Raw genomic sequence first — 15150 nt, 5'->3', positions numbered from 1 at the left:
ATAAGAGCTTATCTGGAGCAGAGTCTTAATCCTTCATTTCATAATGCTAATAAAGATCTTACCCTCATCCTTAAATTTTCTTATGATTATGGTAATGATAGCTCTTCAAGGTTTGGAACTCTTTACACATGAGGTTTTATTTGAACCTCACACTAGCCCTTTGCTATCATTAGCCCCATTTTACAGATGAGGAAATAGAGGCTTGGATTGCCTCCATCTAAGTGAAATACCCAAGGTCACATAGCTAGTAAGTGTCTGAGGTGGGGGTCAAACACAGGTCTTTCAACGTTCTATCCAATATGCTATGCTGCCTCTCCATGAATCTCTAACCTCTAACCTCTATTGGAATTCTCAATTTCTTTCCCTCTGAATAGCAAAAAGTTTATTCATTAGTTGTCCAGTTGTTCATCAACTCATGAGATATCCCCCAAATGTTAAATGTAGTTTGATTCTTATAAATCTGTGCCAAAGTAACCAAACACAAATTCTATCCACATGAATATTTATTTAATATTGAGAATACACAGTTAAAAAGAAAAAAAATTCATTCTGACCTAAGGAACAATTTTGTTTTGTTTTTTTTTAAATAACAGCATTAGATATGTAATGAAAGCATTAGTGTCTAAAATAAAATAAAGTATACATCATACGAGGAAAATCATCAAGTGCGTTTCTATGTCTTGCCTGAATCCTGAATATACTAGCAACCCCCTAAATAGTAACCCATAAAAAAAACCCCAATATAACCAACATAAGATCCGTATAAGTCAACATAAAATAAAGTTATCAACATCATTTGAAATAATGCACACCACAAAGAATTCAAAGACAATAGGTTGGCTAAGATTTCATGCTTTACAAGGTAAAGGAAGGCACCATGGCCCATAAGGCACTTTTAATCAAAAACACTGAGACTTTAGCAGTCTGCAGGAGAGAGGCAAGACTTGCTGCAGAGCTGGCAAAGCTCATCATGGTATTACGCCCAAAGTCAACTAACAAGAAGCCTCAGTCACCGGTATGAAGGGTACAGTGCAATATCCCGAATGGCAAGTAAATTATTGCCAACTCCACTAAGTGGTGTTCTGGTATAACTCCCAGGATTACAGCCCAGGTAGCTTTCAGCCAAAACTGTTCTCCTGGAGAGCAAGGTCAGCATGTGGTTAAGCCGGGACCTGATGGCAGTGAAGTGAAACTGTCTCTCTTTATTCAAGTTTCTGAAAGAGTCTCTCAAGCACACGTCCAGCTGGGGGTTGCCAGGGTACTTAGGATAACCAGGATTCAGAAACTCGGTAGCTCTAGTGGAGGAATGGGAACCAACAGAGCTTGCCACAGAGCCTTGGGAAGACAAAGAAGAAAAGGACCTCACACTGGAAGCTGTAGACGGAGCAGTGGACATTTTAGATGCTGGTGATACATCTTTCGAGCGGGTTCCTTGAGAAAAGAATGGTTCCACAGGTTCATTTACAGTCTGTGTGCTGGTAGACTTAGACAAAGTCATTGTTTGTGAACCAGTCACTCTGGTAGCAACCATGGTTTGGGTTCCATTACACACTGTAGGAACGTGGGTTTGGGTTGCCGCCTCGCATGTACTCATCACCAGCATCTTCTCCCATGGCTCTGTTTGAGTGGAGACATCACTTGCCTTTATGAGCTCTAATTCAGCCTCTTGACTTAGGCAGTCATCCTCACTAATGGTAGAAGTCTCTGGATCATAGCAGTTAGTTTCCATCCTCTCTTCCACAAGTACCTCTGAACCCACATCAGCTTTGTTGGGAGTACTTGAGAGTTTGGCAAGCCGCATCCTCAGGAGGTTTCCCAAAGTGAGTTCCCTAGACAAGGGTTTTCTGTTGATCAGGTGGTCAAACTTGTCACTGTTCCTACAGACGGACAGGAGCTTAGAACTGATTGGCTTTGACTGGGCATAGAGGATCCGGAACTCTAAGTCAAAATGTTCAACCACTTGGCCTGACAGAATTACCAAGTTGCTGCTATTTAATTTGCCATCAGTCCAGGTAAAACTAAGGATAAGAAACAAAATCATTATTTAGAAAAATTTCATTGTACTTTTACATCATAGGGTATGATGCCAGCAGACTTATGCTATTAAAACTTTGGTGGTATCATGACTACTAGAAATGTAAATTAAAGTCAGATGTGGATACAGCTATAGGAACACAGATGAAAACAAATATGACAGTAAAGTAATACCTCTTCTTAAAAGCAAAAATAAAAGAGCTCATGTTTTGAGCACAAGCAAAATGAATGGCATTTCTCTTTTGGGATTATATCTTCAGAGACAAGCTATAAGATACAAGAAAATCAAATACATTCTTCATACATCATTTTGGCCTAAAGGTATTATTATTTTTCAACTTTATAGTGTCATATGTTTTCAAATGATCATAAGATTGAGAGCTGAAAGAAATACTACAGATTACGTATCTGACTCCTTCATTTTACAAATGAGGAAACTGAGGCCTAAAGAGGTGAAATAACTTGCCCAAGGTCACACAGCTATTATGAGAGAACTGGAATTTGAACTCAATGCCTCTGACTTCTAACTTAACTATAACACATTTCTAGTAGTTCTTAAAACCCTCAAACTTCATAAAAGACTAGTTTCCTACCACTGCAGAGAGTAAAAAAAAAAAAAGCACATACCACAGACCATGAAGGCAATTTCCAGAGAAGAATTCTAGAAATACTTTGAGCAATGGCAGCTCTGCTGGAAAAAGTGTGTAGCACCCCCAAGTCTTATCCTGCCTGAAAGGACAACACTCATGTACAGTATGGTGATAGCCAATAATCAAGAAGAAATGTGGCCAAAATCACGACTGGGGCTACGTTGCCATTTGTAAAGAGTATATGTAACAACTCCTAAAAATAATTATTGTTTACATACGGATTGTTTTGACCTTTTCATATTCAACTCCTTGGTCTCTTTGGTAACTTTGGCCTCCTATCCCTCTCTGCTAAAATGAGAACTACTACTGTCAAAATAAATGATGGAGGTGAGAGCCCATATCTTTTCTGCTAGACTAAGGTATGAAAGGCTATTGATTTTCTCTTTTCCAATTCCTTTTCTTCACAGCTGCCCCTAAAAGCTCTCCTCTAGCATGCTAGTCATTACACTAGGTATGCTAAATGGCCTAAGGGCTGTGGTATCAAAGCAAATGCTTTTGTTTTACAGGTAATGTTGAATTGGAAACATCTGTCTAGTTATATACTAAGCAGAGTTGTTCCTATCGTCTTCTGTCCTTCCTCTGTTCCCACCTTCTTCACTCCAAAAGGCTCAACCCAATCTTCTACTGAATTCCTTATCCCTGAGCAGTTCTCAGGGATAAGACATTGAATTCAACTGGGACAAGATTCAGAAAACCAAGGACAAGCAAGAAAAGAGCTAACAACCCAAGTTTGCTTTTTATACAAAATCTGTGCTTATCTTCCCATTAGCGTTTACTAGTTTGAGGCATTGAGAACCACTACCAGCTTCCACAGGGCCAGAGGAAAGTGTTGAGAACAAGTGTAAACATGGATGCTCAGTTTGGGCCTTCCCTGGCCCATGAGAAAGGATACTAAAAACTCACTGTGTGATCTTGGGGCCAATCACAACTTCTGTGCCTCAGCTTCCCAAACTATAGAAAGGATGGGGGAGGGAAGAGTAGAACATATGATTAAAACAAAATAACCCTTTTAAAAAATCAAAGCTTCATCATGGTGGATTTGTAATACTCTATCAAAGATATAGTCCAATGCCTCAGTGTAGTATGGCTGTAACCCTGTGGTCACAGTTTCTACTCACAAAATGCAAGCTCTGGCAAGTCTTACATAAAGCTAAAAACAGTTTGGATACTAACCTTGTGATGGACTACGTAACCTAATTATGGGAAGGTATAAAACCAGAAAGCTGACCATCAGGGAATGATTTTTTGAGGCCATGTCAATTCATAAAACCCTAAGGCGTGGAAGGGGGACCAATCTGTACTAATAAAGTTATCAATCATTCTCAACAAAACGGCAGATATTTTTCCAGAACTAATTTTTTTCTTTTTTGGGGGGGAATGGCTCAGACTCATGATTTCACTGGTGTAGGGGAATTTGGTGAGGAAATTCTCTCTACATATACAAATAAGCAACTTACACTATAGAGAGTTGCCTTGGGCACTAAAAGGTTTGTTGATGTGCAAGAGTCACACAGCCAGCATATGCCCAAGGCAAGAATTGAAACTAGGTCTTCCAGACTTTAAGACCAACTTTCTACATACTACTCCATGAAGCCTTACTTTTCTAGAATCAAATAAAGTAATTTAATATTTTCATATAACTACTTGGGGAGAAAAACTTACCTTTGCAAAAAATTTTAATTCAAAAGAATTTGTAGTTAGTAGCTCAAGAGTTTGACACTTACCCATAAGAGCCAGTTGCCACTCTAATGCCGTCAATCAACATGAACTTTTCATGGATTTTCCCAACAATCTTAGTGCCTGACCTTGCATAATATGTATTTCCAGTAATAGTTCGGACTGTCATAAGCTGTTTTGGGAGAAAAAAGAAAAAAGTCTTATGAAACTAGATAAGCTCATCCAACATACCAGTGATGTAAGACAAGATTCATTTACAGTTGCCTACCAGGCCTACTTGTTGGCAGACAAATGGCTGGTAACCACATACACCCACTTGGCATAACTGCCAATCTGCTCCAGGGTCAAATCTAATTTCCCACTTGGTGTTGCCATGTGCCACCCCTCCATCTAGACCAGTGATGTCAAACTCAAACAGAAACAGGACCACTAAACCCATAGAGAAAGATCCCTACAGGCTACATGGTGACTTGAAAAAGCATCCATTATCTATATTCTATTGTATTTTTATTTATTTTGTTAACTGTCTCCCAATTACATTTAAAATGTAATTAAAATGCTGAAAGAATCAGTGCTGAAGCCCCTATCTTTCTGGCTGCTGTGATGGAATATTTGACAAGCAAGTTACTGGAGCTATCTGGTAATGTTGCTCAGACAAACAAAAAAAACCCAGATCTCCCCTCGACACATCCAGCTAGCCCTTCAAAATGATGAGGAACTTCACAAGCTCTTGGCTGGTACAACGATCCCTGAAGGTGGGGTGATGCCCTACATTCATTTCCAACTACTTTCCCGGAAGACTCCTCAAGATCTACCAGATGGGACGAGCTCTTCCATCCAAAAGGTCTAGCTATCTTCCAAAGAAAAAGAAAAGAGGGGGGACCCTTGGAACTTTTGTATGTTCAGACATATATTGCTTGCTCTAAGTAGTTTCAGTTTGTTTGGAATGGTTGATAATAGGTGACATTAGGTGATAATTCTGGCTCCAGCAATACTCTGATGTGTTGTGGACTGCATTCTGGTGTTTGACATCTTGGACTACTCTCTCAATATGCTTATAAGTCTATTTGTAATGCACTCAAAACAAGGTATTTAGAGCTTTTGCATACCCAGTTCGTCATTAGCAGAAAGCCCAACTCCCCCCAAATTAATTTTGGGACAAATTTTAGTAAATACAGAAAAACTTCTACAAAAAAATAAAGACAAATAATAGAAAGTCAACATTTGGGAGGCCTCTCCTTCTTTCCTCCCCCACCTCTGAAGCTGCAAAGCTAAATTCAATGCCATGTCTATTCCTCTGAATCCTACTCACATTCACAAAAATAAATAAATAATATAAAATAACTACAATATAGTTGAAAGCTGCCTACCACCAAGGCACAGCAGCATAGAGGGCAGCACCATAAAGAAATGAGCACAGGCAGTGTGGCACAGAATAGGGTTCTTAAGTCTGTTAGCTAATGCTTAGCTCCACTTGTTCTCATCAGCTATAGTGTTGCCAGTAGAATCTTAAGGATGGTGCTGGCACTGCTGTAGGCAGTAGACTGGATAATAGTCTTCCTGATAGCTTCATTTATTTTCAGACTTGATGTCAATTTCCTTCCAAACTGTGAGTCTGGGATAATCTGCTTGGTTGAATAACAGGGCTGGACACTTAAGGCTTTCATTGATGCTTTAAGGACAACATAGACAAGCCGAAGACCGTTTAATGCTTTGTTCCTTAGTTTCTTTATCATAGCAGGAAGGGGGAGGTGAGGAAGCAGAATAAACCTGAGCTCTTGTAAAATGCTCCAAAAATTCTGCAAACAGAAACATTTAATAAAAAAGCAGGTACATTTGGGACTTAAGTAGTAAACAACAGATGCCTGCCAGTAGTCAGCCTTCCTGAATTCTAGAGCTTGTGTATTTTAAAACTGTTGCTCTAATTTTATTTTTTTGCTGGCAATAAGATCCTTTTTGCGAGGTGACATGGCATGTTGGATAAAGATATGTCCTCAGAATAAGGAGGACCTGGGTTCAAGTCTCACTTTTGGTGTGTCCTTATCCATATGGCTCTGGGCAAGTTATAACTTCCCAGTCCCCAGGAAACTCTAAGACTATAAGCTGTAAAGCTAGTAACAATCTCCACTGTAGAGGGAGTTTCCTTCCTGGGGAGTTTCTGTATTAATAAAATCACAGGTTTGGGCCAAGATTCTTTTATATTAACATAAGATGAATATGGTTATTCTTAATGCTAAGTTCAAATCTGGCCTCAGATGCTTACTGGCTATGTGACTCTAGGCAAGTCACTTAACTTGTGTCTGCCTCAGTTTCTTCAACTATAAAATGGGGATAATAATAGCATTTACCCCCCAGGGTTGTTATGGGGATAAAATGACTTAATATTTGTAAAGTATTTTATAAACCTTAAGACATATATTTTCTAACTAAAAACTGCTTGTGACTAAACTCCACCAATAAACCTACATACTACCAACCTTCCCCATAAGTAGTTATTTGTGTATACAAGTTTCAAATTCAAAACACATAATTAAATTTAATCATGATCAGAATCAGGAAAAAAAATCCTCTAATTTCACATGAAATTAGAAGGCTGATCAATGTAGAAATAAATGAGACCAGTTCCAAGATAGCTTACAAATAAATACTTTCAAGGTAGCTTTTAGGACAATGGCTCATTAGAAGAGCTACACTATTAATCAGTCTCCTAGATAGGAAGAACCTATAAAATAAATTTATAAATGTAGTCAGTGGCACTCTATTTTCCTTTACCATAGACACTTTGGCACAAACCTTTTCCTGTTCAGGATGAACTCTTAGATTCACACACATGTCCAGGAAGTGACGGATCAGAGCCTGGTCCAAAAGAATGTATACGGCCACCCCTTGCTTCCTACATATTTCCTGTAGGTCTCTGAAGATGTCAATATCTGTGAATGATTCCATAACCACAGCAATAACCTATGGCAAGGTGGAAAGATAGGGAATAGAGCTATTACTTCACAGAAAGGTACATGTCACATCTAGTTGTCAAGACTATGTTCCGTCTCTGGGAGGAGACGGAAGGGACTTTAACCCCACAATACCTATCCAGCTGCCCACCAACATTTTCCATTTCCTCTTCTCAATTTACTAATCCCAATATCTCCTCTATAATCCAGTTATATGTTCAGCATAAATATGTTCAACATAATAAAATGTGTTTGGTTTTGGAGGGGGTAGTATATGTGGTAGTATGTAGGTTTTCTGGGGGAGTTTACTCACAAGGCTGGCTCTGGTAACAGGACAGTAGTAGATCTCCATACCACACCCAGGCCAGGTCACATATTATACAGAAACAGAACAAAGAAGGCTTAATACCAAAGATGGCCCATGGTCACATGCAAGTTTTCCCATGGGATGAAGCTTTCTTTGCTGTTTACATTAACTGTGATACCAAAGTCACATTTCTGTTTTCTTGCTCCCACTATACAAATGTTTCCTAATAAAATTTAGGAACTCCTATGTTCAACTACAAAATTATTGTATGGTCTAGTTATCCTTCAATTTTCTTTTCCTCAAATGTAACTTATGCCCACCACCTTCAGTTCTAATATACACCTGCCGGGGTGTATGGGATGCTCAAGGACGACTGGCACCTCCAGTGTGAGAGCTTGCCAAGCCCTTTTCAGGGCTGCTCATCTACCTTTGTCACCCAACTCTCACCTGTGGCTCCAAAAAGCCGTAGCATGTGGTAGTGACCACACCCCAGTAAACCATCTTGGCAGACGGGCTAAACCAGGTGAAAAGGGCTAACCGACAGACCTCAAATGCATCGGTGAGTTAGGGGGGTATCGACCCCAAGTGTGTGAAGTCTTCCCCCAGTGGAATGGGAGCAATTTGTTCCAACGGCCATGAAGCAGGTGCTGTGGAAGCTTAGAGTTTAGTCAGACACTGAAGGTGCCAAGGTCATCCACTGCATCCTAGGCAATCTTGAATTTTTTCCTGCCACTGGATCTTGATGACTCAAGAAGAATGAGGCTGATGACTTTGTGCAACTCTGCCTCACTTAAATCCAGCTGATTCAAAAATCAAGACATCACCCATGATATCCTCTGAAAACGAAGAATGAACAACAGCTGCTCCCTTCTAAAAGCTCTGCAAACTGGATGCAACTTTGACTCCCTTCCCAAAACTGCTCTCTCAAAAGTCACCAGTGACCCTTATGCCAAATTCACTTGCCTTTCTTTAGTTCTCATCCTCCTTGAACTATCATTTTATATTGCTGACTTTATTACACTTTCCCCTTCTTTTTGCTTCTATGATACCACAGTTCACTCTTTGTTCTTTTCTCTCTCCAACCATTCCTTTTTCACTCCCTTTGCTGGCTCTTCTCCTTTCTCCCACCTTCTAACCCTGGATGTTCCCAAAACTTCTGGTTCTTCTTTCTCTATATTTACTCCTTGATTTAGTTCTTCCTCTATCAATAGTACCATCCTTCTTCTAGACTCCCAGGTTAGAAACTTGGGAATCATTTCCATCCCATTCATCTTCTCTATCTAATGACGTCAACTGTATAGATAAGCAACATAGTAAAAGAACACTAGATTTGGAGTCAAAAGCCCTAGGTTCAAATCACAAGTAGCTCTACTACCCAATAACTGTGTGACCTTAGCCAAGAAATTTCCCTTCTCTGAACTTCTATTTCCTTCTCCAAAATGAGGAGAATTGACTAGATGATATCTAAGGTCCTTTCTAGCTCTAAATCCCAAGATCATCTCCAAGCTGATGTATGTAGGTGTGTAGATACCTCTATGTAGAGTCATACGTTTAGAGCTTGAAGGAACCTTGTAGGTAATCAAGTCCAAGATCTTCATTTTTCAGATGAGGCCTAAACCCAGGATCATAATAAGTTTGGATTCGAAACTAGATCTTTCTGTCAATAATCTCTTTGGGGGGATAGTTCCAACAGAGGATTCTCTGGAGTAGATGAACAATCTCATAACTTTTCTTGCATCGTTCCAAATCACTTTCCAGAATGGTCAAACCAATTCATAGCTCATATGCTATGGTGAGAGAAGGAGAAAGAAGGCTGACAAAATAGGTCCTAGACCCGAGATTTTATCTACCCGGGTCACTCCCAGCATAGAAACTCCCTTCACTGCTGAAGGAGACAGCTTAGTCATATGGAGGTGGCTTGAGCACTAGAGATTCCATGTCTTGCCTCAAATCACTAAGTCAGAAAATCTTGGAGGCAAGAGTTGACCTCAGGCCTTCCGGCCTCCCAGGTTATTCACTATACCATGTCACTTCTCCATTGGGGACACATTAGCTTTTAAAAGCTGAGAAGACTTAGCACTAGCCCTGAAGCTACAAGTCATGGCCTTTTGGGCTCCAAGGGAACATTACCTCATGGCACAGCATTACTTTCCAACAAGGTTGTGTAGGTGCTGCTTACATGCCAAGCACTTTTACAAGTCCATGCAAAAGAAGCTAACTACTCGCCTAAAGCCAAAGTTAAGAAAGGATTAACATTTCATTTTCAGCATAATCACTGGAAGCTGTAGATCTTGGCTGCTTGTCTTACCAATCAGCTACCAAAAGCAGAGGCCTTTTGTCTACTTTGGCAAAGTGCCTGGAGATGCATGCTCTGCCCAGGCCTGGGAAAGTTGAGTATTTTCTTCAGTCATCTTCCTCCTCACCACCCTCTCCAACCTTGCTAAAAAGCAGCGGTTCCAGCAAAATGGAAGATAGAACTTAGAAATGTGTCAGTAGGAAATGGGATAGGAGTACTAAATTAGGAATAACGTCACAAGTTTTCAATTGCAGTCTATAAATATTTATTATGGGATAAAAGCAAGGACCGAATATCAAGTTTCTATGATCTCACTTATTTTCCACCTTCTCACTTAACTGCTCCACTACCTACCTGATCTTAACACTAATCCAGACTCTCCTGTAAATGTTTCAAATAAGGTCTACTTATCCATTTAATACGCTTGCTGAATTGACTTGAAGATTTTTAGATCCTGGATCAGTGCCTCCAAATATTATCATGAAATGCTTTATTCTTTAAAAAAAAAACCTCTAGGAATTGGGCTTCACAACATCAATATCTTCACATGACTTGAATCTCTTGGTTGTCAAAATGATTCACCCATGCTTACCCCCATCTTTTGAAAGGGTAAAGGAAAGTTGCATTGCATTTGGCCATAGATTTTCCTGGCCCCAAGGCAAGGAAGGGGCCTGGGTGGCTTCAGAGTCTAACCTTAAAAGAATAACTGATTTCAACAAAGCAGAATAATTGCCAAGTTCCAAAACTAACTGGGAAAAAGTGGGGCTTCTCTAAAAGTGAGCTAAGTAGTGCAAGCTTCCTTCCAAATCAAATATTGATTTGCCATTTAATGGAACAATGGCATGAGTAATGCTATTACATTATTAAGCATTAGATTCTTGCTCACTGTTAATTTCATTGACTGCATAAATATCACACCCTCTCCCATTCTCACTGTGAAAGTCATGGATCTAAAACTCGGCCCATATCATTGGGTCTCTTTGGGGGCCTTAAAAATTTCCCTTCTCCATTTTGTTTGTACCCTAAAATTTAAGCATAAAGACTGTTAAATTCTAGTCTTAGAGACATTCATTAGAAAGTGGTCAATCCTTTATGAGGGGTGGTGTTTCTTGCTAGTTACCTAGCTAGATGCCTGCTAGATAACTCATGCCTGCCCAGAATATGCAAAAAATTCAGGTGGGTGTTTGCAGAACTTCAATAAAAGAATCTTTTCCCCCTGCAACTGCCTAACCCCATATTGCTAGATAATAGTCATTCATCAGGCTCTTTGGAATACCTGCTCATATCGCTTCAAATTGTTTAACTAAAATCAAATGAGAGACCCTAGGCTAGAATAAAAATTAGACATGGTCCCCACTACCTGAAGTCTAACAAAGACCAAGAGAAGCAAAAGGAGTGCTCCACCCTAAGGAGCTTAGTACAAGCCACACCCCACTCTGAGAATCCACCCCATTTCCCCATTCATTCCATACAAGCTAAAACCCGTTCTTTTAGGTCACAGGATCACAAAATGTTAGAGCTGGAAGGAACCTTAGAGATCATTTAGCCCAACTCCTATTTGACAGATGAGGAATTAGGATTTTATGATTTCTCTAGAAAAAGACACAGTTTTGCAAATATCCCAGACGTTCTAATAAAGTCAGCTGAACTATTTACTATATTTGATTAGCTAAGAGTTGGGCAGGTTGGGGGTGGGGGCAGGAGGCCTTAATTCTTATACAAATTCACATCACTTTGATTACTGTAGCAATGAAAGCTATGAGTTACATATTTTCTTGTCAGGAAAGTGAAAGTTAAGAATCTAACCTTTATTTCTGGATTATTCTGCCTCGTAAATCCTACTTCAACTCAGGAAATCAAGAGATTGGATGAGCTAGAAACTTACACTGGGAATTTGAGACTAGAGACCACTACAGTACGGCAGTGGTTTTGATTTGGAAAAAAAAAAGTATCTATTTTATATGCCATAATTTTCTTCTGTCTAAAATGGGGATAACTAGCTGGGTTCCTTGATATAAGGAAAGGGAACAAGCATTTTTTTAAACATCTACTATGTGCCAGGGATTGTGCTAAGCACTTTACATCATCTGATGTCAAAAAACATTTAAGACAACCTCTGAAGAAACAGATGACTGAAAGCATCTTTTTCCTTTCAACAGAAGGTGGGAGAATTAGGATGTATACTACTTGATACATTGTCATATGTAGTCATTGTGCTGGTCAGTTCATTAAACTATTTTTTTTTGTTATAAGGAAGGGCTCATGGGGGATGGAAGGGGAGAGAAGGGGTAAAGTGTAGCCAAAAGAGGCTAAGCTCAAAGGCACCAATAAAACCGTTTTTCACAAAGACAACTTCTAAAGAATTCAAAGATTTATACAAGAAAATACTACAAATTTTGGAATTGGGGTTGTTTCTTTTTTAATATTTTTTTTAAAGGTGTCATCTAGTTGTGGTCAGTGGTCATCTGACTATCATCTAGTTCAATTTATTTGTTTTACTTAAAAACAAAATGAAGCCTGAAGAGAAGTCATTTACTCAAGGTCAATCACACAGTAAGTGGCACAGGCACGACTTGAAAGCGGATCTTCTGATTGATCAAGGCTCCTCCCTATAAACTTAGTGGTTCTCAGTGTATGATTCACGTACCTCTGGTGGTCCCCAAGACCCCTTCAGGAGGCCACAAGGTCAAAACTATTTTCATAATAATATTAAGACATTATTTGCCTTTTAACATATTCTTCCCTTTCCGACTATAAATTTGTGTGAGGCTAAATTTTCTTCATTTACTTCAAAGCAATGACAACCCAGGTGTTTTCTATGAAGCCAGATATGAAAGAGATTTGAAAAAAATATGTAAAACAATGCCATTCTTCTCATTAAAATTTTTTTTTATTTTGGAAAAGTTATTTTCATAAATTTATACTTGTATTGTTATGTAATGAGTTTACTGTTTTTTAAATGAATAATTATTTTAAAATTTACCAGTTTCTGATCCAAACATTTTGGAGAATAATCTGGAACTATGCCCAAAGGGCTATAAAGCTGTGCATACCCTTTCCCCTTCTAGGTCTATATCCCAATGACATTAAAAAAAAAAGGGGGGGGGGAAAGGACCTATTTGTACAAAAAAAACCCCTTTATAGCAGCTCTTTTTTTGGTGGCTAAGAATTAGAAATCAAAGTGATGCCCATCAAGTGAAGAAAGGTTAAACAAGCTATAGTATATGATTGTGATAGAACATTATTGTGCTACAAGAAATGACAAGCATCAGAACAACCTGGAAAGATTTTATATGAACTGATGCAAAGTAAAGTGAACAGAACCAGGAGAAAGAACATTGTACACAGTAATAGCAATATTGTATAATGAAGAACTGTGAATGACTTAGTTATTCTCAGCAATACAATGATCTAAGGCAATCCCAAAGGACTAATGAGGAAATATACTATCCACCTTCAGAGAAAGAACTGATATTGTTTGAATATAGACTGAAGCATGCTATTTTTCACTTTCTTTCTTTCATTCTTTTTCTTTTATTCAAGTCTTCTTGTACAAAATGACTAACATGGAAATGTATTACATGATTGCATATGTATAACCTATATCTGATTGCTTACAGTCTCAGGGAGGGGAAAAAAGAGGGAGGGAGGGAAGAATAGAATTTAGAACTCAAAACTTTTTTAAAAAGTTAAAAAAATTGTTTTAATATGTAATTGGGGGAAAAATAAAATATATTAAATATTTTTTTTAATTTGCCAGTTTCAATTCTAATATGGCAAATACTGATAAATATAACCCATATAAACAAAAGCTTTTGGGGTCCTCAATACTTTTTAAGAGTGCTAAAATAGGTCTTGAGGCCAAAAAGTTTAAAGACCTCTGCCCTATATCATGATGCTTGCAACATAGAGGTGCCTATTGTATTATTTCAGTCATGTTTAATATACAGCTATTATATGACTGAAAAAGTGGGTCTGCCAATTTCAGAGCTGGTTTTTGGAAGACTCTCCTGAGTTGATCAACGTATATACCTGTCATCTGGACTAGTCCTAGTACCATGGCAATTATGGAAGCATTTACTTTGTATGTACTTATTCTTATACAGTTCATTCCCCCTAGTATGATTTAAGCTTCTTGAGGGCAGAAACGTTTGGTTTTATCTGCGTATTACTAGCATTATTCTTGAAAGTATAGTATGTGCTATACTAGTACATAGCAGGAATTTAACAAAGCCTTACTGAATTTAAATCCTTTTGAGTTCTGTTCATGGATGTATTCAATCCAAGGTTACAGGGTAGATAAATTATTCTAGTTCCAGTTCTTTCTCAGGTTAATTTAGACAGGAAGTCTCTGTCAGTCATTCCTTACCTTAGTACCTCAGTTTCCCCTCCCCACCCCATATCTTTAAAACAAGTGTGTGTGCAAAATACACTTGGAATTCTGCCAGAGGAAGGCATTTAGTCAAAGGCATAACAATAATTTGTGTCCTACACTCAACATCCTGTGATACGGAATGCTACCTGCTGACTAATCAGGGCCCCAAATTCTATTTCCTTAAATTACCAAAGTTTACTTGCCAGGAGCTTTCCTGATTGACATTCATTATTCGAAACAGAAAAGGAGGGGGAGAAAAGGATCACAGATTTTTAGGTATTGGAAGTTAACAACCTTGGTATGTGTATGATGGTAAGGGTGGGAAAGTATATGAGGGGACATAGTTCAACCTCCCACTCACTGAAGGAATCCCTTTGATAGCATCCCTCCTAGATGAACATCCAAAATCTATTTGAACACTTCTAGGGACAGGGAGGTCATTGTCTCATATTGTGGCCCATTCTGTTAGCTATAATTGTTATTAAAATCTTCCTATATTGAGCCAAAGATCTGTTTCCCTATAACATCTGTCATAGGTCTGGCTTCTGGAACAAAACAGAACTAATGTGTACCCTATAACTAGAAGACCCTGATCTCATGCCTCCATGTGTCTTTTTTTTGCCCGGGCTAAACACCTTGATTCCTCCAATGACATGGTTTTCAGATCCTTTACATCCTTGTCCATCCTCCAATTTGTCAAAAGTCCCTCCTAAAATATGACACCCACAACCAAAACCCATACTATTACAAATGCGGTTTTGCCCAAGACAGAGTACAGCACGGTCATTACCTTTATGGCCTGGGAAATATATTCCTATTGCTGCAGTTCGTTTATTAGTTGAAGAGAACTAAAAACTCAG

At 38.8% G+C, this 15150-nt stretch overlaps 1 protein-coding gene across 1 annotated transcript in view; it reads right to left on the bottom strand.

Moving 5' to 3' along the window:
- Positions 1–524: 524 nt before the first annotated feature.
- FAM83D (family with sequence similarity 83 member D) overlaps positions 525–15150 on the bottom strand; it is a 29085-nt gene continuing 14459 nt past the window's right edge. Inside the window, exons 2-4 of the mRNA XM_020990810.2 lie at positions 7155–7322; positions 4409–4533; positions 525–2018 (exon numbers count right to left, since the gene is read on the bottom strand). Coding sequence (XP_020846469.1) covers positions 1010–2018; positions 4409–4533; positions 7155–7322 — 1302 coding nt within the window. The 3' untranslated portion in view covers positions 525–1009. The remainder of the gene's footprint in view (positions 2019–4408; positions 4534–7154; positions 7323–15150) is intronic.

This window comes from Phascolarctos cinereus, unplaced genomic scaffold (genome assembly GCF_003287225.1).
Source record: "Phascolarctos cinereus isolate Bilbo 61053 unplaced genomic scaffold, phaCin_HiC Scaffold_2;HRSCAF=192, whole genome shotgun sequence".
Taxonomy (NCBI): Eukaryota; Metazoa; Chordata; class Mammalia; order Diprotodontia; family Phascolarctidae; genus Phascolarctos; species Phascolarctos cinereus.
The sequence above is the reverse complement of the archived record's forward strand: the minus strand, read 5'-3'. Positions and strand labels throughout refer to the sequence as shown.